We start from the raw sequence: 22,518 nt of genomic DNA on the forward strand, positions 1-22,518 counted from the left end.
TGGGAAATCTTACAGTGGTGACTACCGGGGTTGGGGATTTAGCTCGGGGGTAGGGCGCTTGCCTAGGAAACGCAAGGCCCTGGGTTCGGTCCCCAGCCCCAAAAAAAAAAAAAAAAAAACCAAAAAAAAAAAAAAAAAAAAAAAAGATTACATCACAGTGGTGACTACCGACAGGGGACACCAGAGCATGTGCAGACAGATGGATGTGACTGACCGTGCCTAAGAAGCAACACTAGTCGCAGCCTTGACTTACAAGGGGAGGGGGGGAACAGCCTCAGGTAGTAACCCCAATAAATAAGCAAGCTTTCTGGCTGGAGCTGCCAATTGGTAGAGCTGGGACTTGCAAGCAGGCAGCTGGGTCAGGGTCTCTGCTGGGAGCCACCAGATCTAAGACGCGTGTGTTGAAGACAGAGTAGCAAATGCAGGTCAGAGGAGCGGACAGTCTGCGCACGGTCAGAGAGCCTGGAGCATTCAAATGTGTCCATACACATGCGTGCCACACCAGCTGGCCGGCCCTCGGTGCCAGATGTACCTGATGGAATGTCAGTGTGCACAGTGAGTGGCCTTTGGGTACCCACGGGCAAAACAGATGGGACAGGACACGTTCTGTATTCAGGATGAGACGAGACCTTTGTTCTCGGCCGCGGAGCAAGCAAACGTGGCTGTGTTCGCTTCAGTGTTGGGGTGGCCTTGGGTTAGGCAGGGGCTGCATGCTTTGTGGCATATTGCAATAGACCTGTGAGACTCCTCCCCACTCCTGGATGACTAGAGAGGACCCCCCCAATTCTCCACCACCTTCCTTTCAGGACTCCCCCCTAGACCTGGTGCTGCAAGTTGAGTCTGATGTGCGAACGGCTTGGGAGCAGGTGGGGCTAGGCGTTGGGTTGCTCCCTGGTGTACAACGTGTGCAAGCGTGAATACCTGTCTCTTCTGAGGGTGGCTCAGGTGCAAATTAGCAGGAGCCACGGTGACAGCTCAGCTTGGGCAGAGGGGATACAGGCAGGGTGTGTGATTAGTGATGGCTGTAGTCTTTGTAGGCTGTCCGAAGCTAATAGGACAATGGGTGAGCATTCCTTAAACACACAGACTTTTGCTGGGAAGCCATCAAACACTGCCTCATTACAAGCTGGACAGTGTGCTGGGCCTAGGGGTCAAGGTGAGCAAGGCTTCGTTCTGTCCCAGCTCAGAGCTCACAGGATCAGTGTGAGCTGGGAGTCACATGATCTGGACGATGGGCACTTACCAACAGGGCCGGCAAGAGAAACGAAGCACTTATATCTGCTCTAGGGACCTGTTGGGGGAGGAGGAACTGGGATGTCCACACAAAGTTGACTTCACAGTGGGCATTGAGGACAAGTGGGTCACAACTGCTGTCTGCCCGGCCTGGAATGGGAGGAACATGCCGGGATCCAAATTGAGCCTCTAAGACCCCTTTGATGGAGAGCAAAGTGGGTGTTGAATTCAAGGCCCCCACGGGTGCTGTGTGAGGGACCTATGGGTACATTGGTTGTTCTAGGTGTGCCTTAATCCACTAGGGAATAAAGAATCCAAATTCGGCCCCCAGAGACGCTGACAGAGGAAGCTAACTGTCCAGGGTGGCAGAGATGAAGGTGTGAGGATGTTCCCCCTGCCCCTCCCTCCATGAAGGAGGTCTCTTGTGACCACCTACCCATCTGACACCAGCAAGGCATGCCGGAGCTCGCTCAGTGGCTCCAGACCCTTTTCGAATTCCCCTAGAGCTGGCCCAGCCAGTCCTTGGGGCCATACTGTGAGCTAAACTGGCCTCTGTCCCAGGGAGAGCTAGAGATAAGAATAGGCAAAGTCTGGGGACACCAGGCCACTGTGCCATGCCATCCTCGTGTGCTCAGCAAGTATTCCCTGCCCCTTCCGGGATGGGAAGGCACAAAGACAGGATTCTTGTGGCTACCGCTAGCTTTGTAGCTGCCCCACCCCCACCCCGCAACCGTCTGGGCTTGTTTTCATTCTGTTAAAAGGGCTCCTGAACACACAGCCCCTCGGTGCTGTAAGAGCTCCATCTCTAGTCCTCTAACCCCAGGAGGTGGGGGCCACTTTTACCCGTTTTCCAGGGTAAGCACTTGAAGAGCAGAGAACTGAGGTCAAGGGTCACTGGCAGTAAGGGATAGAAGCATCTTTTGGGCTGGCATCGGGAGTAATGCACGTCATGGAAGGCAGGCAGGAGGATTGCCAAGAGTTAGGGGCCAGCCTGGGCTACATAGTGAGTTTTAGGACAGTGTGAGCTACAGAGTGAGACACTACCTCAACAAAACCAACCCAAAAAAGCTCTCCTGGTGGGGAGATTGCCTAGCGGCACAACCCCAGAACTGCAAAGCTAACGATTAAAGATGTTCTCTTGACTTCTTGCAAATAAAACGGGAATACTTGGACTTCAGGGTCCAACCCCTGTCCCTGACATCCTGATGCCTCCCGTGAGGAAGCAGAGGGTGCTAAGGAAGGAGGAAGGGAGGAGCGCAGCTGCTTTAGACCTCACAAGGAGAACTGGGGGGTAGGGTGGGGGTCACAGCTCATTTACAAAACACTTGCTTAATCATGAGACCCTGTATTCGCTCCAGCACCACAAATGTTTTTTTTGTTTTTTAAATGATCTGGAGAAACGTGGAAGTGTGTTTGGGTTAGTAAGGGGCGGCACTTGGCTAGGAGCAGCGACAGAGGGGCCTTCCTAACCGGAAGGCTGCAGCCCAGAGGGAGCCTCCTGCTAGATGGGGCTAAGCCCGGAAGGCTTCCCGGAAGAGGTGAGTGACCAAGGTCTCTCGCCCAGAGACGGTGCTGTGAGAGGAGGAGTCAGGCAGGGTGCTGGAGGTTCCGAGGCTGGACCTTGGGAGGGCAGCCTGTAGCCCCCTCCTCCTGCGCCATCTGCCCCCTGCCAGGGACGCCGGTGCCGCAGGGGCTGTGAGCGGTGGGTGGCCCCCGAGAAGAGCTGTCCAGTCTGTGCCTGACGCCTCTTTTTCCTCCACTCTCTTGGTCTCTTTCAGTTGGAGGAGGACAGACTCTCGGGGCACTCCCTCCCGCGGTACAGCCCCCTGCGACGACTGGCGTCCTCCGTATTCTCCTCCTCCACGCTGGAGACGGAGCACTACCCTCACCCCGGCGGCGGCGGCTCCTCAGGCTCCTCCGGTTCCCTCATTCAGCGCAGCCGCTCGGCTGAGAGCAGCCCCGTTCGTGCGCCCCACCGGCGCCACGCGCCCCTGGCCGCCGGCAACCACAGACTCGTGCCCTCGGTGCTCCGCATCTCGCGGTCCCAGCTGCAGCAGGTGTGGGCACGGTTCACCCACAAGACCTAGGCTGGGCTCCCCCCCCTCCTGGAGGGGGGCAGGTGGGGGGGGCTGGGGAGCAGACAGAGACCAAGGTTCCTTCCCAGGACGCAATAATCACAGGTCACACAGCCCATCCCACCCATGTGCAATACGCCCCCCTTGAAGGTTGGCCCGCGATACTGTAAAACTCCAAACCCCCTAGAGGCTGTGTCCTCAGAGGCTTGGCCTCTCGGGTGGGCTCCTTTGCTAGGGGCCAGCCAAACTGGTGCAGGGAGGGTGGTGCGCTGGTGCAGTTGGATAGGAGGTGGAGGTGGAGCACCTAGGGGCTCTAGAATCCAGGGGAAACCAAGGCGAAGGGGAGCTGAGGTGTTCTGAGGCAGTCTGGCTGTGGGGTCAGGTTCTGTTTACTCTGTGATGTCTTGGTGGGTCAGGGTCTGATCCACCCCTGAAGGATTGGGTTGGTGGGAGAATCGGACTTTCTCCGCAGGCGTGCGTCTTTGTCTGTCTAGTCGGCCTGGGTAGAATGTGATGGAGTCTGGTCAGACTCAGCTTGGGTGTGATGCAAAGGTGTCTATATTCAGGGATAGGGAGAGGGCAGTCCCCGTGACTTAGGGAACATTTCCCATGTCACCACCACCACCACCGAGGTCAGAGTCCCTTCCCTGACACATCTTACAAGCGTTTTCGCTGTCCACGGTCACTCGCACCGTCCCCCAAGACTCCCATATGTCACTCACTGAGAGGCTTGACTATTCTGAAGACTTTCAGGAGCTGGGTATGGATAGAGGGGTTCTCCAGGACCCAGCCGGTAGGCAATATGGAGAGTGATAAAGGAAGTGGAACCTACCAGACCCTGGGCGCAGGGACATTTCATTTCAGAACAAGTCCTAGACAGACTGTTCTGATCTGCCACTCTCAGGAGGCCCCTCCTGGAGGTACCCAGGGTGTGGTGTAGACAGAACACAAGGTTGGCAGGCCAAAAGAGGATCTAGACGTTAATGGGCAGATACCTGACTGCCCCTCCCTCTTCTGACCACCTCAGTTTCCCAACCTGTCACTGCAGGGACCCCACTTTTTCCTCTCTTCATTCCTGCCCATGCCAACCAGCCAGGTTTGGGGAGTGGTGGTGAGGAGGCTATCAGAAACGGTGGTGCCCATCTAAGGAGTGGAGGAACTGGAGTTTGCAAACCGTGTGTTTTGGGGAGCTTGTGAGGCATACATGTGAACATGAGTGTGCTTAGGGCTGTCAGGGATGGAGGCCCAGACTGTCATGCACAATTCCAGAGAATACCATTTGCATAGACCCTGGTGTGACCAGCACCTACTGACGTTAAACGGTGCTGCAGCTGTGCGTGCAGGCGTGCGTGCGTGCGTGCGTGCGCGCGCATGTGTGTGTGTGTGCATGTGTACGTGTGTGCGTGTGTGTGTGTGTGTGTGTGTGCGTGTGTGTGTGTACGGGCATGCGCGCTGTCTTTGGTAGTTTCCTGGTCTTGTTTTGCTCTTATGCATTTCCCCTCTGACCTCTGTTTCCTCTCAACCCTGTACCCCATCGACTTCCACAAATACTCCTGGTTTTAGTCTTAGGCCCCTGGACCAGTCTGGGGTGCTTATACCTAGTGGGCAGTGCCCAGGACAAGCTATCCATGGATGCCCATGGCCAACATTGTGATGTGGCCCAGCAGTTCTGCAAGTCAGTTCCCACGGTCACAGCTTACTTCTCTAATGCCTGGGCTAAGGGAATCTTTTCCACGTAGCAACCAAAACCAGACCCATGTTCCAATCCTCAAGCCCAGCTGCTCACTTCTGAAAGTCCTCAATCCCAGGTCTCTGTTGCCCTCTGGGCTGTTAGGGATGGCTCTACCCAGGCAGGAGTTGGGGAGGGGGGTCCTGGGAGGCTCCTAGAGAAAGAACAGACACACAAAGCACAAAGGCAGGCGAGGGGTGGGGATACACAGCAGCCCCGCCCTGCTTTCAGCACTGCCCCGCACCCCTTTCCCTCTGCCCTCCACCGCTATGCAATAGCATGGCTTCTCCTTGTTCATCTTCTCCGTAGTTAGCAGCACTGGGATTCCGTGGAACCGAGCACTCTGCTCTTTGGCATTCCTTTCTGAGAGTTCCACCATCAGACCTGAGCAGAGTCCTGCCTTTGACTATAGCTGTCCCTGAGATCCCCAAGTGCCTTACGACTAATCAAAGATAACGGCACTGGCTTGAGCCTCAGTTTTAGCATTATTTAAATACTGCTGTTTCTCGAGCTCTTAGGAACAGGGACCTGCACCCCCACCTCTCAGTCACAAAGGACACCCCCCACCCCGCCCAGGGAAGGTAGGAGTCCTTTAAAACAAGGCCACCATTCAAAATGGCATCCCTTTGCATTGGCCTCTGTGGTGGAGGAGTTTGTAAGCCATTAAGGGCAACTGGAGGTCATCCTGACAGATGCGTCTTTGGGGAGGGGCCATGTTGACTTACAAACTGCTCCAGTCTCCACCGTGATCTTGTGGAACTGGGTGGAGCTTTACGTGGCTTAGGGAGGCGTCTCTGACTCCCAGGAGTGGCAGGGCTGTCTGTAAGCCTGCACTGGCGGCAGAACCTTTTGCTTTGTAGTTTCCCAGGGAGCAGACCAAAGTGCACGAAGTACATGGCCTTTTCAGAGTCAGCTTTGCTGTAGGCAGTGCTCCTGGCCATGCCTGCAGCATGGTGGCTTCGTACTTGGCACACATGCACGCTGCACACGGGTGTCTTCAGGTATCCTGTAGTGTAAGCTCAACATTGGCACACAATGCTTTCTGGGAGGCAGACTATGATCTGAACACTTGACAAAATTAACTCACTTAAACCCATACTAACTTATGAGGGACCCCAACGCCACTGCATTTGATGGACTAATCAGATGTTCTCCTCACAAGAACGCAACTGGCAGAAATCTGCCGATGCCAAGTAACTGTGGTCTTGTTCCATAGGAGTCTTTAAATGTTTTGGTCTGGGCGTAGTTTCTCTGCTGGTCCCCTTTGGAAGAGAGGGTTGTCTCTGTCCCTGTGGACTCTTGTCATGGGACTGCTGCCAGATAGGAGGTACCCCAGAGAACTGGGGTCACCCCCTTGATCTCACATGGCCCCAAGTACCGTTCAGTAGCAATGAAGACAGAGCGGACTGACCAAGATATGGTAGGTGGCAGATGCTTGCACTCCTGACTTTGGCCCCGCTGGAAGGTCCTAGGGGGTCAGGCTCACAGAGAGCAGAGATCACTTGCTGAGCATTGACAGGGGACTTTGTGAGGGTGTCACCAACTCACATAAAGAGACCAAGCAGTGACAGTAAATTTCCTGTAAGGGAAACCCCACCCCAGTTCCTCTCCAAAACCAGTCCTTGCTACTGTCTTCCAATTTTTTTTTTTAATGTGAATTCTCCAAATTGTTAATTGTTGGACACACACACACACACACACACACACACACACACACACACACACAGAGCAGTTTCTGGGAAGAGCTGGTGACCTAACCCTGAGGACTCCTCACTGCATTACCTGTCCAGGTTCAAAGCAAGGCAGCTCTTCAGCAGACACACCAGCTAGGAAGCTGCTTAGAATGCTAGCTGCTAGTGAGCGGTGGCGGCGGCGGCGGCGGTGGTGGTGGTGGTGTGGTGTGGTGTGTGTGTGTGTGTGTGTGTGTGTGTGTGTGTGTGTGTGTGTGTACATTGCTGTGGTGAGATGGGGTATGTGGAACTATTGGTGTTTTTCCTTGCGTGTGGAGTAGGGCTGCCTAATAGGGCCAGTATTTTCTTAGAGAGGGGTGTGTGTCTTGAGGACTCTAGATAAGTGGAAAACGCTGTAATAAATTCTTCATAATTAATACGCACCCCATACACTCAAGGCAGCTTGGGCCATAGCAATAACCACTCAGAATTCATCCCAACCACTAACCCTGAGCCCAATAATCTCTCTCCGAATTTCTAGTTTGAGGGAAAACAGTCCTTCCCAGTGGGTTGTGGGGCGGCACCTGTGGGCCAGGCCGGTCCTGGCTCCCTCCTTCCTACCTCTGTCCTCTGCCTTGCCTTGGTCTCTTTTTCTGGGGCAGGGCGGTGCTGTCTGTTCAGGCAGGGGTTGGGGGAGCCTGGGCCACTGTGGAGGACGACAGGAGCTGTGTTAAAGGGCAGTTTGGGGAAGGAGCCATGCTGGAGGAGTATGTGGTTCCCATTGGAGGTTGGGGTGCTCTCGGGCTGGGGACAAAGATGCTGTATTTGTTGCTGGCCTTGAGTTGATGTGACAGTTGGGAGGTGAAGTCTAGCCATCTAATGACCTGTAACATTTGCTGTACCCCAATCTCCACTTAGATATGGGAGAGTCCTAACCGAAGAGTCAGGAGCCGTACCCACCCCATAGCGTCTGACTTTTAAGGCATCCTTCTCCCTAAGGGAGAGGCCCCCAGGCTGAGGACCATCTCCCTCAGATAACCCCACACATACTCGGTGGACTTCCCAGCCTGGGAGGCCCCTGAGCCCACCCAAAAAGAGGTGGGGAAGGAGCTGGGAAACCCTCCCTAACCCTCTCCTTTCCCTAGGGTTTCCCGTCACTCACCACTTCCCCTCGGATCCTGCACAGGCTGTGGGTTGGGGGAATGACTACCCACGCACACGCACGCGCACACTCCTCAGCCTCCAGCACACTTCATCCACTCTCCGGACTGCAAATTTAGCAGCCCAAACCCGGAGCGCACTCGAGACCCTGTCGCAGGTTTCTAATTGTTAGGGACCCCTGTTGCCCACTCCAGTCCTATCCCCCGCCCCAGGGCCCGTCCTCCCACTACTCCACCCCTGCAGCCGTCACACCACGAATGTACGTTCGGTCTTTTTAACCAGCTGCTACTTGGCGTGCCCCTGGTACCGCCGGCCTCGGAATCCCCGCCCCCGCCCCGCCCCCGCCCCGCCCCGCCCCGCCCCGTGCCCGCCGAGCCAGGACCCCAGCCTCGGTCCCCGCCCCGCCAAGCTGCCTGCTGCTAAAGTTCTTCTTTTGGGTTAGCGCCCCCGCCGCCCGCCTTCGCACTCAGTTTTGTTTGTTTTTCCCTTCTGCCGGCTCGCGGCCGCTGGGTGCCTGGCCTGGAGGCAAGGTGGGTACGAGTCAGGGACTCGCCCCTCACTGCTTCCAGGGTTAGGGTGCAGACCAGGGGCGGGGGGGGGGACGTGGGAGGAGCTGGCTCCAAGAGCCCGATCCCCCCCTCCCGATTCCGGTTACCTCACCGCCCATAGGGCTGCCCCCACCCTTGGCCTTCAGTTGGATGCCAAAGAGCCCAGAGTTGAGGGGGAGCCAAACTTTGAGCCTAGGTCTCTCAGAGCCACCCAACCCTGCTCCCTTTTGCCCGTGCTCTGATCCGCGTCCCTTATCCCATCCCATCCGCCACTAAGGGCCCTGGGGGGCTCCTCAAACATGCCCCCACTTGCAACTCTTTCCCCAACCCCATCCCCGAAAATAAAACTCAGGGACCAACATCTGCTTCCTTTGCACTTGCTCCGTCGACCCCTCCCCCAGGTGGAGGGGCTTCCGTGGGGGGAGGGGAGGGTTCCAGGGCCCCTTGAGTTGACAGTATTGCCGCAGAGAGGGGCTGGCCCCTGCCCCCTAAAAGGTGGGTCTGGTGATGTGGGGAAACTCAGCCCCAGGACCTAATTGAGTTCCCTCTCTACATATCCCCCCCACAGGGGATGGGATGGTGGGATGGGAGGATGGTTGGAAAGAAGACCCTCCCGGAGGTCTCCAGTCCCAGCCAGTTTATTCCTGAGCCCCCTCCCCCAATCCCAAGTCTTTCCTCAACCCCCTTTTGTATTGCAATAATACTGTATTATACGCTTGCACTATTTCCTTACCCCGGCCAGCTTAAGCATGCACGAGAAACTCAAAACCACACACACATGAAGACGGGACGCTTTTCTTTTCATTTTCTTCTTTCCTTTCTACTTTTTATTTATTTATTTAGTTAGTTAGTTAGTTTCTTTCATCCTTCCCCCACCCTCGTTTTCTTCCTATTTCTCTCCGGGCTGCGTCCTCCTTAGTGTATATAGCGGCGTCAGGGGCCCCGGACCCGGGTAGAAAAGCATGCACTGAGCCCCCCACCCCAGACTGCGAGTACTGTACAAATCCAACACTTGAAACCGACACGCACACGCGCGGCGCCGCCACAGGGGTGGGACACGGACACGCACCCACGCGCACACGACCGTGCACTGGCGGGGGTGGGGGCGCCCCGCCGTCAGGCGTCGCTGTGCGAGGGATCTTGTGCCTTTTAAAGTCCCTGTATGTTCATGCAGACAATCCGGAGAGCTTGTGTACTACCAAATCCTGATTAAAGACGCCTTCCAGGAATTTTTGCCTTGGCCTGCTTTCTTCACCGCCCCACCCTGGTTCCGAGGACCTCAGCTCCGCGGGGGATGTGGGTGGGGCTGGGCAAGGGACTGGGACTGCTGCCGACTGAGGGACTGGAGTGCTGGCCAGCTGGACTCAATCATCCTCCCGTTGCTGGCTCTCTTCTTTCCTGGGGAAAGGTGATGCGTTGACTCTGGTCTCTGAGATCCAACTCCAGTTGCAAACGGACAGAGAGGGATGCAATAAAGTAGGATGTTAGACTTATGGACCAAATGAGGCAGAGGTGGGAGGTCAGAGCGCCCTGGGTGGGACATTCGTGGCTACTGTCCTTGCTGTTCCACCGCCTGAGGGAGCTGGTGGCCGGTGAAGGGATGCACACAAGCAGATTTAGCTCAGGGTCTGAAGGTAATGAAAGGAACCTTCCGGTGACAACTACAGAAGCAAGCTGAGCAGGCCCCTCTGTATCATGCCTCTCTTTCGTCCCTCGCCCTGGCTGGACCGAAGGCAGGAGCTACCATACAGTGACTCAGAACCCGTTCTGGTTAGCGGATGAAGTTCCTTCAGCTGCTGAAGAGGAAGCCACTTTTTCCTTAGGGCAAAAGCAAGAGGGCCTGACAGCCACAGTTCCTAACCCCCCGGGGGTTGAGAACCCCTCCCCCACATGCTCGTTAGCTCTGGGGGCCGGAGGGGGGCCTAGGGCAGATGAGGGGAGCATGTGCCGGGAGGCAGACATTGCAATGTAGGAAATCAATCGTATGTGTGAGGCCTGGTAGATGGCTCGGTAGCCATGTTCCCACCTTCCTCTTTCCTCACCAGAGTATCCACCTTGGGAGCTGGGGGTGGGGGTTTCTCCTTTGGCAGCAGTGGGGGGGGCAGGTGGGAGAAAGGTTCTCTTCGGCGTCTGACTCTCCCAGACAGAGAGAGGAAGGATGTACCGGATAGGCACAAGCCCCTCCCCTTGTCACCGTTGTTCTTGTCACTCAGCCCATTCCATTCCCCAGTAGCCTTGGGACTTTGAGCTGGAGTGCAGTTCCAGGTACTAGGCTTGGCGGGGGTCCAGGCAAGAGTGTCACCTCCTGCACCCCGTGTGGGCACTGGGGTGAGGTAAGGTGGCCAGGTCTTGGGCATCCTTGTCACAGAGGACAACTCACGCAGTGAGCAGCAAGGGGAACCCAAGGTCTGAGCCTTTCTCTCCCACTGCATGTGGCGGTGAGGGAGTGGACACTGGCTTCAGCTGGGGTTTGAAGCCTATGGGACTCAAGCCTCTGGGATCAGAGTGCAGACACCTAGGGCTTTTGCTCTCTCTGAGCTCCCTGACCTGACCTGCCTCTTCCCCTCAGGTCATAAACCCAGACTAGCATCTGCTGAGTTTCCCAATCAACAAGGAGGTGGGGTTGTTGTTGTTGTTATTGTTTTTTGAAACAGTCTCATTGTGGAACTTACTATGTAGACCAGGCTGGCCTTTCCCTTACAGAGACCCCTGGCCTCCGGCTCCTAAGTGCTGGGATTAGAGCAACCAGGGAACTTCAAAATAAGTGGGGTTTCTCAGCTGTATCACCCGCAGATCAGATCGATCAGTGAGCCATGCCAATGCAGGCCTGGGAGCCTAAGCAAACAAACTCGCAAAGGTCACTGCCCCGGGGAAAGGTGTGATCCACTCCAGGCCAGCCACCGTTCCATAGCACTCCACACGGCGGGGAGGCAGCTAGTGACTCCCCTCGGGCTCCCAGGACAAGTACACAGAAAGTGTCCTGGAGACACCGTCAGACTGGAGGCTGGAGACACCGTCAGACTGAGTGAAGACACGAGTAAGAGAGCAAATAGTTCAGTGGCATCCCTGAGAGGCAGAGAGAGCATTCTGCTCCTGTAGGAGGAAGGGAACACCTCTATAACAAAACAGGGGCCAGGGGGATTCAAACAGAAAACCCAACATACCCAGGCTTCTGTGGGTGGCCTTGTTAGCAGAGCGCTGGGATTTACAACCTTCCCCGCCCCACCAAAGGCAGGGAGGCTCCTCAGTTCTCCTGTGAGGGTAACAGTAAAGTGCTATTAAATTCTGGGCCTTGGTCGCCCTGGCCAACATCTTTTCCAATTTGGGCCAATGCTTGCCCAGTGCTGCTTGCTGCCTTGTTGATCCGCTTGGTTCTCAGTTCTGCCCCTTCCCAGGCAACTAGGGGAAAGGCCTTCGATGGGGTGAGAGGAGGTTTTGTTTGTGACTATCCGGATGGTGGGAAGGGTTGGGGCCTCTGACTGGCTTCTGGGCAGAGATCCAGGACTTGGCCAGGCGTGGGGATAGGAATCGTCAGTAGCCAGAAGCTGAGGTGGACCCAGGGGCTGTGCTGAGTGGGCGTTTCGGGTGCTGGGTGAGAAGGCAGGAGCATAGCTCCCAAGTGTCTTCCTGTCCTGGTTGTCAGTGCATTCACCCAGCCCACGGTCCTCATTGACTCTTAGAGCCTTTTCCCACGTGGCCAGCGGTTTCCTGTAGTTGTAACACTGGCAAGGCCCAGCACAGTCAGTACCTTAATGTTTGCTGAGTAAACGGTTGAAGGGAGAGTGAAAACAGTTACTAGGGTCTTTGGTGGCGATGTAGAGGTCAGAGTTCCCAAGAAGCTCCTAGACCACCACAAGTTCCCGTGGGGCCCACACGTCTCTGCATATGTGTTTGTAGAGCTGTGTGCATGTGACTGTGGAGGCCAGAGGTCAGTCCAGCATCTCCTATTGCTCTCCAACTTACTCTTCAAATAAAGAAACAACTGATTGCTTTCTTTTCTGAGTGTGTCTGCCTGTATATATCCCATGTGTGTCTGAGGCCTCAGAGGTCAGGGGAGGGCATTAGGTCCCCTGGAACTCCAGCTATGGTTGGTTGTAAACCACCACATGAGTGCTGGGAACCAAACCTGGGTCCTCTGCGGAACCATCTCTCCACTGCCTCCGCCTTACTTCTGAGACAGAGTCACTGTGTGAATCTAGAACTCATCAATTGGTTAAATTGGTCGGCCCGCAAGCCAGGCACATTTCCCTGTCAGCCCGCCAGATGGGCACCCTGATACTGCCGGCTTTTTATTTGGGTGCCAGTGAGCCGACCTCAGGCTCCGCGCCTGCGCAGCCAGCACGTTCATTCCCACCAAAATCAGCTCCCCTCCCCCCACTGCCTTTTTCTGTCTTCTTGAGACAGTCTTGCTATAGAGCCTTGCCTGTCCTTGAACTCACTAGCCCAAGTTGACCCTTCGGCCACAGCCATCTTCCCGCCTTTATCTCCTCGCCATGAGGGCTGCAGGCAGGTGCTAGGGCACCTCAGCTTAGGCCATCATTCCTGCCATTGCTCCCACTCCCACACGGAGTCTCTAGTGGGAGCTGGTGGACCGGGCCTACTGTCTACCAGCCACAGAGCTGCACTAAGGCTGCCGGCTGGCCACCTCCTTTGCCTGTTCCAAACCGCATGGTGTCCAGGCTCCGCTGAGGTTGGAAGGGACAATGATCTCCGAAGCAGTGGGCAGAGGCAGGGGAGGGGCAAATACTCTGAGCCCTCCCCAGACCTGCGCGTGTGTGACCTCCTCTGTGGAGTGGGCGTTAGGTCCAGTTCTTTTCCTTATGCAGAGATGCCTTGCTCCACTCACATAAATGCATGCCTGCCTTATTAAATTCCTGACCGGGCTTTTATTGTATAGCATAGCAACCAGAAACTTCTGCGTGTGTGCAAGCCGGAGAGCAGTCAGTCATCATTCCTGAAGTTTGGACTTTGGCGTTGTTTTGGTGTTGTGCTGGGGTTAAAGCCATGCCCCGCGCTCTGCTCTGTTTCTTTAGACAGAGTTTCTCACTGGGGTCCGGGGCTTGCGGCTTAGGCTAGGCTGGCTGACCATTTAGCTCCAGAAACCTACCTGTCTTCACCTCTCCAACACGGGGATTGCAAGTTCACACCACACGCTAGGTTAGAACTCAGCTGGCGAACACTTTCCCAACTGAACCATCATCCCCCAGTCCCTGCTCGTTCAAAAGAATAATTAAAGTATAATTCCATCATCTCCCCTTTTCCTCCCATCAATTTCTCCTCTACCCCCATTCTCTGAAACTGACGGCCTAAATTCTTTGACCATCAACGTTATGCACACACGTACGCACATACACACCAGTAGGTAAACACATCTGCTGCCTTCATTTAACATTGCCTGTATGCACGTGATCTCAGAGCGGACTCTTTGTACTAGATAGGCAATTGGGGGGCTGATACCCAGAAAGACTACGTCTCTCCCTCTCAGCAGTCCTTAGTTGTCTATAGATCTTTGTTTAGGAGTGTAGTCCCTCGACCCACTCTTTTTAAAAACATGGTCTTATATAGCCCAGACTGGCCTCAGATTTACTCTGTGGCCAAGGCTGGCCTTGAATTCCTCATCTTTATAACTCTGTTTCCCAAGAGCTAGGGTTAAAAGTATCACCGCAGGTAGTCAAGGACTTCTTGAATGAATGAATGAATGAATGAATGAATGAAAAATAACCCTCCAAGGACTTCTTTTACAAAAAAGAGGGAGGGAGAAAGGGAGAGGGGGAGGGGATGGGGGAGGGGGTAAGGGGGAAGGATCTGGTAACTAGGAGGAAAGAGAAGCTGGTAAAGGGTCTGCTTAGTAAGTGAACAGAAAGGCTTTCCAGGAGAAATGTTGAAAGACAACAGGATTTATCGTGTGAACAGAGGTAAAGGGTCCAAGTGTGAGTTGCATGACTCACTCCAGAGATGCTGAGGGAGGGAAGGAGAGAGAGGGAAGTAGGGTAGGGGTGAGATTGTTGGAGTGCCAAGCCAACGATGTGTTCTGTGGCATGTTCTCTGCGGCATGACAAGCACTGCAGAGAGAGACAGCATGGGAGCTGAGCTTCAGTAAGTTCAGGTGGGCAGTGTAAGAAGGACGGCTGGCAGGGCCAGGACTGAGACAGCACGCTGGTGGCTGTGGAAGGCTAGGCTGGCAGGGTAAAGTCCCCGTATCCTGGGGAGCAGACACTGAGATGGTAACACAGGACTGTGTGCTGGAGGTGACAATGATTTCCATTTTGGTCTGGATGGACTTCTTCACGTTGATTCAGAAAGGCAGATGCCCGATGTGTTCATAAAGCCTCAGAGAGTGCTGGGCAGTGAGCAGCGCCCCTCACTGTGGAACAACCCGATTGCCCTGAAGGAGTGTTGAGGATGTCGGTAGAGTAGACACAGACAGAGAACGAACCAAGAAGCGGAGGAGACCATCCGCTCTGCCTCGGGCTTTCCTAGTCTAGAAGAGAGGAGGCAGAGAGCATGGAGGAGCAGGAAAAGGCTCAGCCACCATGGGTCTGCCCACGGGTTCCACTCACAGCTTCAAAGAGGAAAACTTGATCAAGTTCCTCAGAGAGGGGACCAGATGACAGGCTCACCGGGCAGACATTAGAGAAGCTGGCGCTCCACTGACCCAGCTTGTGCTCTGGTGTAAGGCTCCGGGCAGCAGCTATAGAGGACCGGCACCCAGCCAGAGGGATCGAAGTAGGTTGGCTGACTGTGGGCATATCCCATCTCAAAGAGACTCAGCCCCTCCTGCCTGTCACCTGCAAAAGGAGGCTCTTTAAAACCTTGCTGCTTTCTGTTTTTTTCTGGTTACCAGTCATACAGTTGGCTGTCTGGTGAGGGGAGGAGAGGCCAGGGAGACAGCAGAGCCTAGGGCCTGGGTCTGTCCCTAGGACCTCGGGGCTTCCCTGAGCCTTACTAGGTACCAGAGAGCATTCTAGGATCTGAGGGGGACATGACAATACCCAACAGGCCGGTGGTTTGCCTTCTGATAGACTGTCCCTGGGGAGGTGGGAGTCTCCTGGGGTCCAGGGAGGTGGGTGACCTCAGCGGGTCCCTGTGTGTGCCCCTTACAGGTGTTCTCTGTGGCGCCCCCGTTTGAGGTGAATGGCCTTCCACGAGCTGTGCCTCTGGGCTTGCCTTACCAGGACTTCAAGAGAGACCTCTCTGATTATCGAGAACGGGCCCGGCTGCTCAACAGGGTCCGAAGGGTGGGCTTCTCGCACATGCTGCTCACCACCCCGCAGGTCCCATTGGCTCCTTTTCAGCCTCAGGCCAATGGGAAAGAGGGCGAAGAGGAAGAGGAAGAGGATGAAGAGGAGGAGGAGGAGGAGGAAGAGGAGGAAGACGAGGAAGAAGAGGAGGAAGAGGATGAGGAAGATGAGGAGGAGGAGGAGGAGGCAGGGGCCCTTGGGGAGGTGCTGGGGCCTCGAAGCGGCTCCAGCAGTGAGGGGAGTGAACGGAGCCAGGAGGGCGCCCCATCCACACTGCTGGCTGACGACCAGAAAGAGGCCAGGGGCCGGGCCTCCATGGCTGATGGGGACCTGGAGCCTGAGGAGGGCTCCAAAACGCTGGTGCTCGTCTCCCCTGGTGACATGAAGAAGTCACCAGTCACTGCCGAACTGGCCCCTGACCCTGATCTGGGCACCTTGGCTGCACTCACTCCTCAGCACGAGCGGCCTCAGCCTACTGGAAGCCAGCTGGATGTGTCAGAGCCGGGCACCCTGTCCTCCATCCTCAAGTCTGAACCCAAGCCCTCAGGACCTGGAGCAGGGGTTGGGGTTGGGCTGGTGGCCCCTGGGGCTGGGGTCACCGCAGTGACATCACCCTTCACCAAAGTCGAAAGGACCTTTGTTCACATTGCAGAGAAATCCCACCTCAATGTCATGTCTTCCGGAGGACAGGCCTCCAGGCCAGAGGAGCTGAGCACTGGGGGCGAGTTGGGCCTGGAGATGCTCTCTGAGGTGGGCGCTGCAGAGGAGGGCGCCGCACAGCCTCTGGAGAACGGCATGGCTTTGGTAGGCCCGGATGGGACGGAGATGGAAAGCTGTGCCCTGTCTGGCCCTCCTGGGGAGACACCCTCAGAAGTAGTCACAGACTCATTGCCCGATGGCCCAGCCCTTGCCGATGGACCGGCTCCAGCATCCCCACAGGAGCCAATAACCAAGAAAGGGACCACCATCTCCCCCAGCCGCCATGCCATGCCAGGATCTCGCCCCAGGAGCCGCATTCCTGTCTTGTTGTCTGAAGAGGACACAGGCTCAGAGCCTTCGGGGTCACTGTCGGCCAAAGAGCGGTGGAGCAAGAGGGCTCGGCCACAGCAGGATCTGGCTCGCCTCGTGATGGAGAAGAGGCAGGGTCGGCTACTGCTGCGGCTGGCCTCAGGGGCCTCCTCCTCCTCCAGCGAGGAGCAGCGCCGTGCCTCTGAGACACTCTCAGGCACCGGCTCCGAGGAGGACACGCCTGCCTCAGAGCCCGCAGCAGCCTTGCCTAGGAAGGCTGGGCGGGCAGCGACCACCCGGAGCCGGATCCCCCGCCCCATCAGTGTGGCCATGCCTGCAGAAGGCCAGCAGCTTCCTGGTAGACCCCACGGTGCGGCCTCAGCGACCGACTCGGCCATCACCAGCAGGTGAGAGACCCTTGGTTGTGGGCAGAGTGGTCACAGGGCCTCCAGGGACTTCTCAGAGCCAGTGTGGGGGACTGCAACACCCTCAGATACCTCCCCAGTCTACCATCGCCTAGTCAGGCACTGGGTCACTTGTGGTTCAAGTGCCAGCTCTGTCACTGGGCTCAAGGGAACAAGAACAGCGTGGTTAGAGGGGCTAGATATGGTGAGGTGGCCCCCGGGGGAGCTGATGCCACGGGACATTTGATGCCAGAAGGTAAAACATCCAGTAGCCGGTATGAAGTAGTATTTTGTATTAATATTAACATAAGTACATTCTAGATTAGAATTCAAGACCCAGGGGAACTTTAAAGATGGCATAGGACCCTTAAGGAAATCCGTAGCAGAGTCCTGTCAAAGGCAGGAGGGAGCAGGAGGCCTCTGCTTACTCCTCTGTGCCTGGCCTCTTCTATCTTACCCGTCTCTGAGAACGCAGATCACTAGGGCTCAATGCTCAAAGGCATTCTAAAGACGCCCTCCTGTCGTCTCCCCACCCCCACCCCTCCTCCCCGTCCCTTTCTCTTGACCTCTGCCCTCTGCAGGCTCCAGCTGCAGAAGTCCCCAGGGTTGGCCACTGCTGCTGACCACCGTCCCAAACAGCCCGCGAGCCGGGCTTCCGGCCCAGGTCGCGCCCAAGTCTCCAAGCCCGCAGCACCCCGCAGTCCCGGCCTCCCCACCTCCACCGCGCGCCACTCCAGCGGGTCCCCGCGGAGCCAGTCCCTGTCCCGCAAAGAGAGCTCCTCCCCCTCGCATCAAGCCCGGCCTGGTTTCCCTCCATCTCGGGGGGTCCTCCAAGTCAGATCTCAGTCGGAGGCCTCCCCGGGGGGCTCCAAGAAAGGACCCAAGGGGAAACAACTGCAGACTCAGCGCGCAGCAACCAAAGGCCGGCCGGCGGTTTCAGAGGGTCGGCCCGGAAACAGATAATGACACCCGCCCGCGGCTCTCTGCGGCACCCCCTACCCTCACCCAGGTCCCCACCCGCAGCCGGCCACACTGGAGCAGCTTCCAGCACAGCCTTACGCGCCCGCGCGACACCGCGGCCCCAGCTTCCCGCCTGCACCCACCAGGACGCATGTGAGCACATGTGGCCAGCAGCCTAGCCAGCCTGCTGACCCAGGAGGGTGCGTCTGTCTGTCTCTGCGTCCTGCCTCCCTTCTGCCGCCCCTCTAGCAGGGACAGGCTCACAACAGATCCTCTGCCCCGGGAAGGCTCAGCCACTTAAACGCCTCTGAAGACTCCGCTTCTGGAGCCCGACCCCTTCAACCACCAGGTCTTCTTGGCTGATCCCTAGTCCCCCAACCAAAGGACTTACACCTGCTTACACCTCCTGCGACCCACCTTGTCCTCTTCATCCCCACCTTCTTGTAGTCATCCCCCAAAACTACCCAACAGGAGAAACAGCCTCAAATTCCATAAGTGCGCAGGCTCTGGCTTGCCCAGTCTCCCAGGAGCCATGGTGACCATAGAAGGCCAAGCTGGGATCGGGGAAGTGGGACCCAGGGATCTTTGGTCTCTTCAGACTTAAGGGGACTCCTCCGGCCTTGCTAACGTCAGCTCTATGAAAGGCACAGGGTGTGTGAGTCTTTGCTCCCTCGTGTCTCTGGGGAACAGATGTCCCTTTCTTGAATAGGAACGAATGGAGCTTCTGGAAGAGAGCACCTGCCCTCCTGGGCAAGTGTTTCGCTGAGTGAATTAGGAATGGGGCTTTAAAAAGGCTACTCACTTCTCTGGTCCTCTGGTCTAGTACTCAGGACCCCTTACCATCAGGAATTCCTTCCTGCTGTCTAACCTCAATCCTGCATACTGTAGTTTCAGCCAACGGTCCTCTCTCAAGTTCCACACAGGTGGAGAGTGGCTGGCTGTCACCTGCAGTGTGTTGGTCGTTTGGGGGCTTGGGGACTCTGTTCTGACTCTCCTCCTTCCTGACGTCTCCGCTGTGGGAATAGACTGGTTCAGGCATCATCTCCGGATGATGGCGGAGGAGGCGGGAGGAGGCAGACTGGCTCCTCCGGGAGGCAGAAGGCCCTTCTCACTTCAGAGCGTGAGAAGTGTGTGAGGTACAGCTGGTGCCCACCCCTCCTCCACCCAGTTCACCCTGAGCCCTTCTTGCTCTGAGCCAGCCCACACAGCCGAGCTGCTCCATACCTGACAGGGGGCCTCATCCTGCATTCTGGCTTCTGCATAGCTCGCTCACCTCAGCAGGAGCCTCAACTGCTAACATCTGGAGCAAACAGCACCCTGACTGCAGATGGGACAGACAGCCCCTCCTGTCTGGGACAGGGACTCCCTGCAGGCCTTCTAGAAAGTACTCGCAGCCTCCCTCCCCTGTTGTGGCCCTGTGTCCTTCCCTGAGCCACAGAGAGCAAACCAAGGCATTCTGGTGAAGGAAGGCCTCAGTATGCCACCAGCCCGGCCACATCTACACCCGTGACGAGCGGCTGGGGGCAGCTCATGCCAGCTGAACTCCTCATGCAGGGTCAGCAGGTCTGGGCAGCTGCTTCCATGCCATGAAGGCAGCTCCTACCGACCAGCTAGGGGAGGACACCAGGGTGGGGAGTCTCTTGAGGTCTATCCCACGCTGACGCAGAAGCTCCCAGAACACTCAGGAAACCTCTCTGGATATATTTATCTCTGTCACCCCACAGTACTCTAATGGCCCCCAGTCCAGGGAAGGGTAGAGGGCTCACTTCCTCCCACCCAGAGCTTTAATAAATGACAATCAGCTCATGCCAGGTGGGGACCAGGCCATGACCCCAGTGCCCAGGCCCTGGGCCTGCCCCTTGCCACCAACCGAACTGTGAATGTAGGGCCCTCCGCCCCCTCAGTCTCACTTCTGCAGTAGGACCAACAACATCCAGGTTTGGAGATTGGAGGAAGGGGAGGCCTAGGAAAGCCCCGGGCTCACCCCACCCCCAGTTAAACAGCCAGTGCAGGAGCTGGTACAGATCAGATGCAGAGGCCGGTGTACCCTTGGGATTTCAGACCTACGTAGGGCTCCAACTGACCTCAGGCCTCCGAGTCAGTGACGTCATCAGGTTGGGAGGAAGGAGGAACAGAGGACCAGCGGAGGGGGGTGGGGAGGGGGCTAAGCGGTTCCTCTCCCCAGGAAGGAACCAGGGCAGAGGAAACCACATCTCCCGACGCCCCATGCCCGAGCTGCTGCCCTTTCCTTGAGGATCATCCTTCTCCTGCACTGGGCCCCTCAAGTCCCTTTCCCTCCTCTCTGAGAGTGGCACACCACCACCATCTCTTATGTCCCCCATCCTGACTGCCTACATCACTGGCTCAGATGTGGGGTACGCTCACCTCGATGCGCCTTCCCTCCCCAACCGTACCATGTGCAGAGGGTGCAGGAGAAGGGCCCTGCCCCAGGCACATGGCTCTCTGGCTTCTCAGCTCCTCCCCAAGGGCCTGGCTTGCTCAGTTGTCTGAGCCCCTTGGGCAGGTGTTGGGGGACAAGGAGCTGCCCTCCCCCTCCCTGGGAAGCAACAGAAGAATGTTTACATTGCCACACAGAATGTAACAGCCCTTGCTCACCCCTCCCAGTCACTGCATGGCCTCTGCCCACCCCGTGCCTGCCCACTCTCCTGACACCAACACTTTGCAAGTCGCTGTCACAACTAGATGGGGTCTCAGAAGGGAAGTAGCCATCACACCATTAAAAAGCCTGTGGACCTTTCTGTTGGCCTGGACTCTTTTTCCCTTTAGGGAGGGTAGGGCAAAACCCGGCCCCTGAGGGTGGGGTGGGTGGGAGAGAAGGTACAGGATGGTGTCCAGTGGGCGGACATCTTCTCCACAGCGGAGGACAAGGAAGTTAGGTCTGACATGGGCAATTTGTTAGGGTCTGACAGAACAGGTTTCCACCCAGCAAAGCTCTTTGAGCTCCTTGGTTGTTTTTGCTAAAGGCTGCAGAGTCTCTGTTTGGTTCAGCACAGAGAGGCAAAACGGTCATTTCCCTGAAGGAAGCAGATAGAATCGAGTATTTCCGGAGAAGCAGAAAACAGCGGCTTACAGGCAACGCCATAGCAAAGCCCACCCTGACCCGCCCGTGGCGCGGCCTCTGCACCTGACAAGTTCATCGTGTGGACACCCTCGAGAAGCCCCAGAGCCTGTCTACAAATCAGAAACAGGAAGTTCTGAAGCAGGGGGCGTCTCCCTTAGATGGGTGCAGGCTCTTCAGACGGGCATCAAAGCCCGAAGGGAAGCTAGGCTTGGCAGCCTCGTGCGTGTAATCCTAGCAGCCACAGGATGTAATGCAGAGGGATTTTGGAGAGCTCCAGGCCAGCCTGCACTACATAGTAACTTCAAAACCAGCCTAGGCAGCTAAATGCCAGACCATCTCAAAAAAGAAAATTAAAGCCATGGGGAGGCATTTATATTCACTAATTTCACTTACATTTTTTCAGAGGAATGAAAAAATTTTGAGACAAGGTCTTTCCAGGTAGCCCAGGCTGGCCACATATGTGCCATCTTCCTGCCTCAAACTCCCAAGTGCTGGGATGACAGGAGTGTACCACTCTGCTAAGTTAGATGGAGACATTAATGTCTTGGATTATGAGACACTGCTCTTGACCCCTATTTATAATATATGGACTATGCATGGAATTACTTTCCTTCCTTTTTAAAAAAAAGTATTTCATCTCTCTATCTTCTGTGATGTCATTGGTTTTGGTAAGAGATTGTGGTGAGCAAAGCAAGATCCATGCCTATGACGAGGACGTCACCGTAGGGTGCCGTGAGACTCAAAATGGAGGAAGTGGCCCTTTGGTGTTCTTAAGAGCCAGTCTGCACAACTAAGAAGAAGACACGTGTGAGGGGAACAGCGAGGACGCTGTGTCGTTGGCCCACAGGGGGTGGGCTGGATGAAGGTAGGTTGCCATGGAGAGGAACAGGAAGTACCCTTTGAATCCTAAACCCACCAGAAGTGAATCTTTCCCCTTAGCGGACATCAGAACAGTTTCTTCCCCAGGCCTGGCTCTGGGTTTGAAAGCCCATCCCTTCCCGGGGGTGCTGCCCTTGGAGATCTAGAAGCTCAGCCTCCTGGGACTTCTTTCCTCTAACTTGACCACCAGTGGGCTCCGGGGCCTTCTGGGGGGCCCAGGGGACCATTGCTTTCATTCCTGTGTACGGTGTCCAGAGCAGGACACACTTGAGGTAAATGCTAAAAGCAAATTGAACAGAACACACCCCCGTGCATGACTCTGGCCCCTGGAGACGATTTGGGAACGGTTTGGTGTATACCATCACGGAACTTTTTTATGTTTATAATAATGCCCCCCTCTCTGTCCATATATATTTCTTATAAATAAAAGAGGAACATATTATACCTACTGTTCAGAAATGTGGCTTTTGTTTTGTTTTGCTTTTTTAGTTTTTTAAGACAGGATTTCTCTGGGTAACAGCCCTGGCT

General features: G+C 56.0%; 1 protein-coding gene across 1 annotated transcript in view; it reads left to right on the forward strand.

Moving 5' to 3' along the window:
- Window positions 1-20,788, forward strand: part of Ttbk1 (tau tubulin kinase 1) — a 42,310-nt gene extending 21,522 nt beyond the window's left edge. Inside the window, exons 14-15 of the mRNA XM_032900626.1 lie at window positions 15,520-17,072; window positions 17,651-20,788. Coding sequence (XP_032756517.1) covers window positions 15,520-17,072; window positions 17,651-18,032 — 1,935 coding nt within the window. The 3' untranslated portion in view covers window positions 18,033-20,788. The remainder of the gene's footprint in view (window positions 1-15,519; window positions 17,073-17,650) is intronic.
- The last annotated feature ends 1,730 nt before the right edge of the window (window positions 20,789-22,518 follow it).

Source organism: Rattus rattus, chromosome 4 (genome assembly GCF_011064425.1).
Source record: "Rattus rattus isolate New Zealand chromosome 4, Rrattus_CSIRO_v1, whole genome shotgun sequence".
NCBI lineage: Eukaryota > Metazoa > Chordata > Mammalia > Rodentia > Muridae > Rattus > Rattus rattus.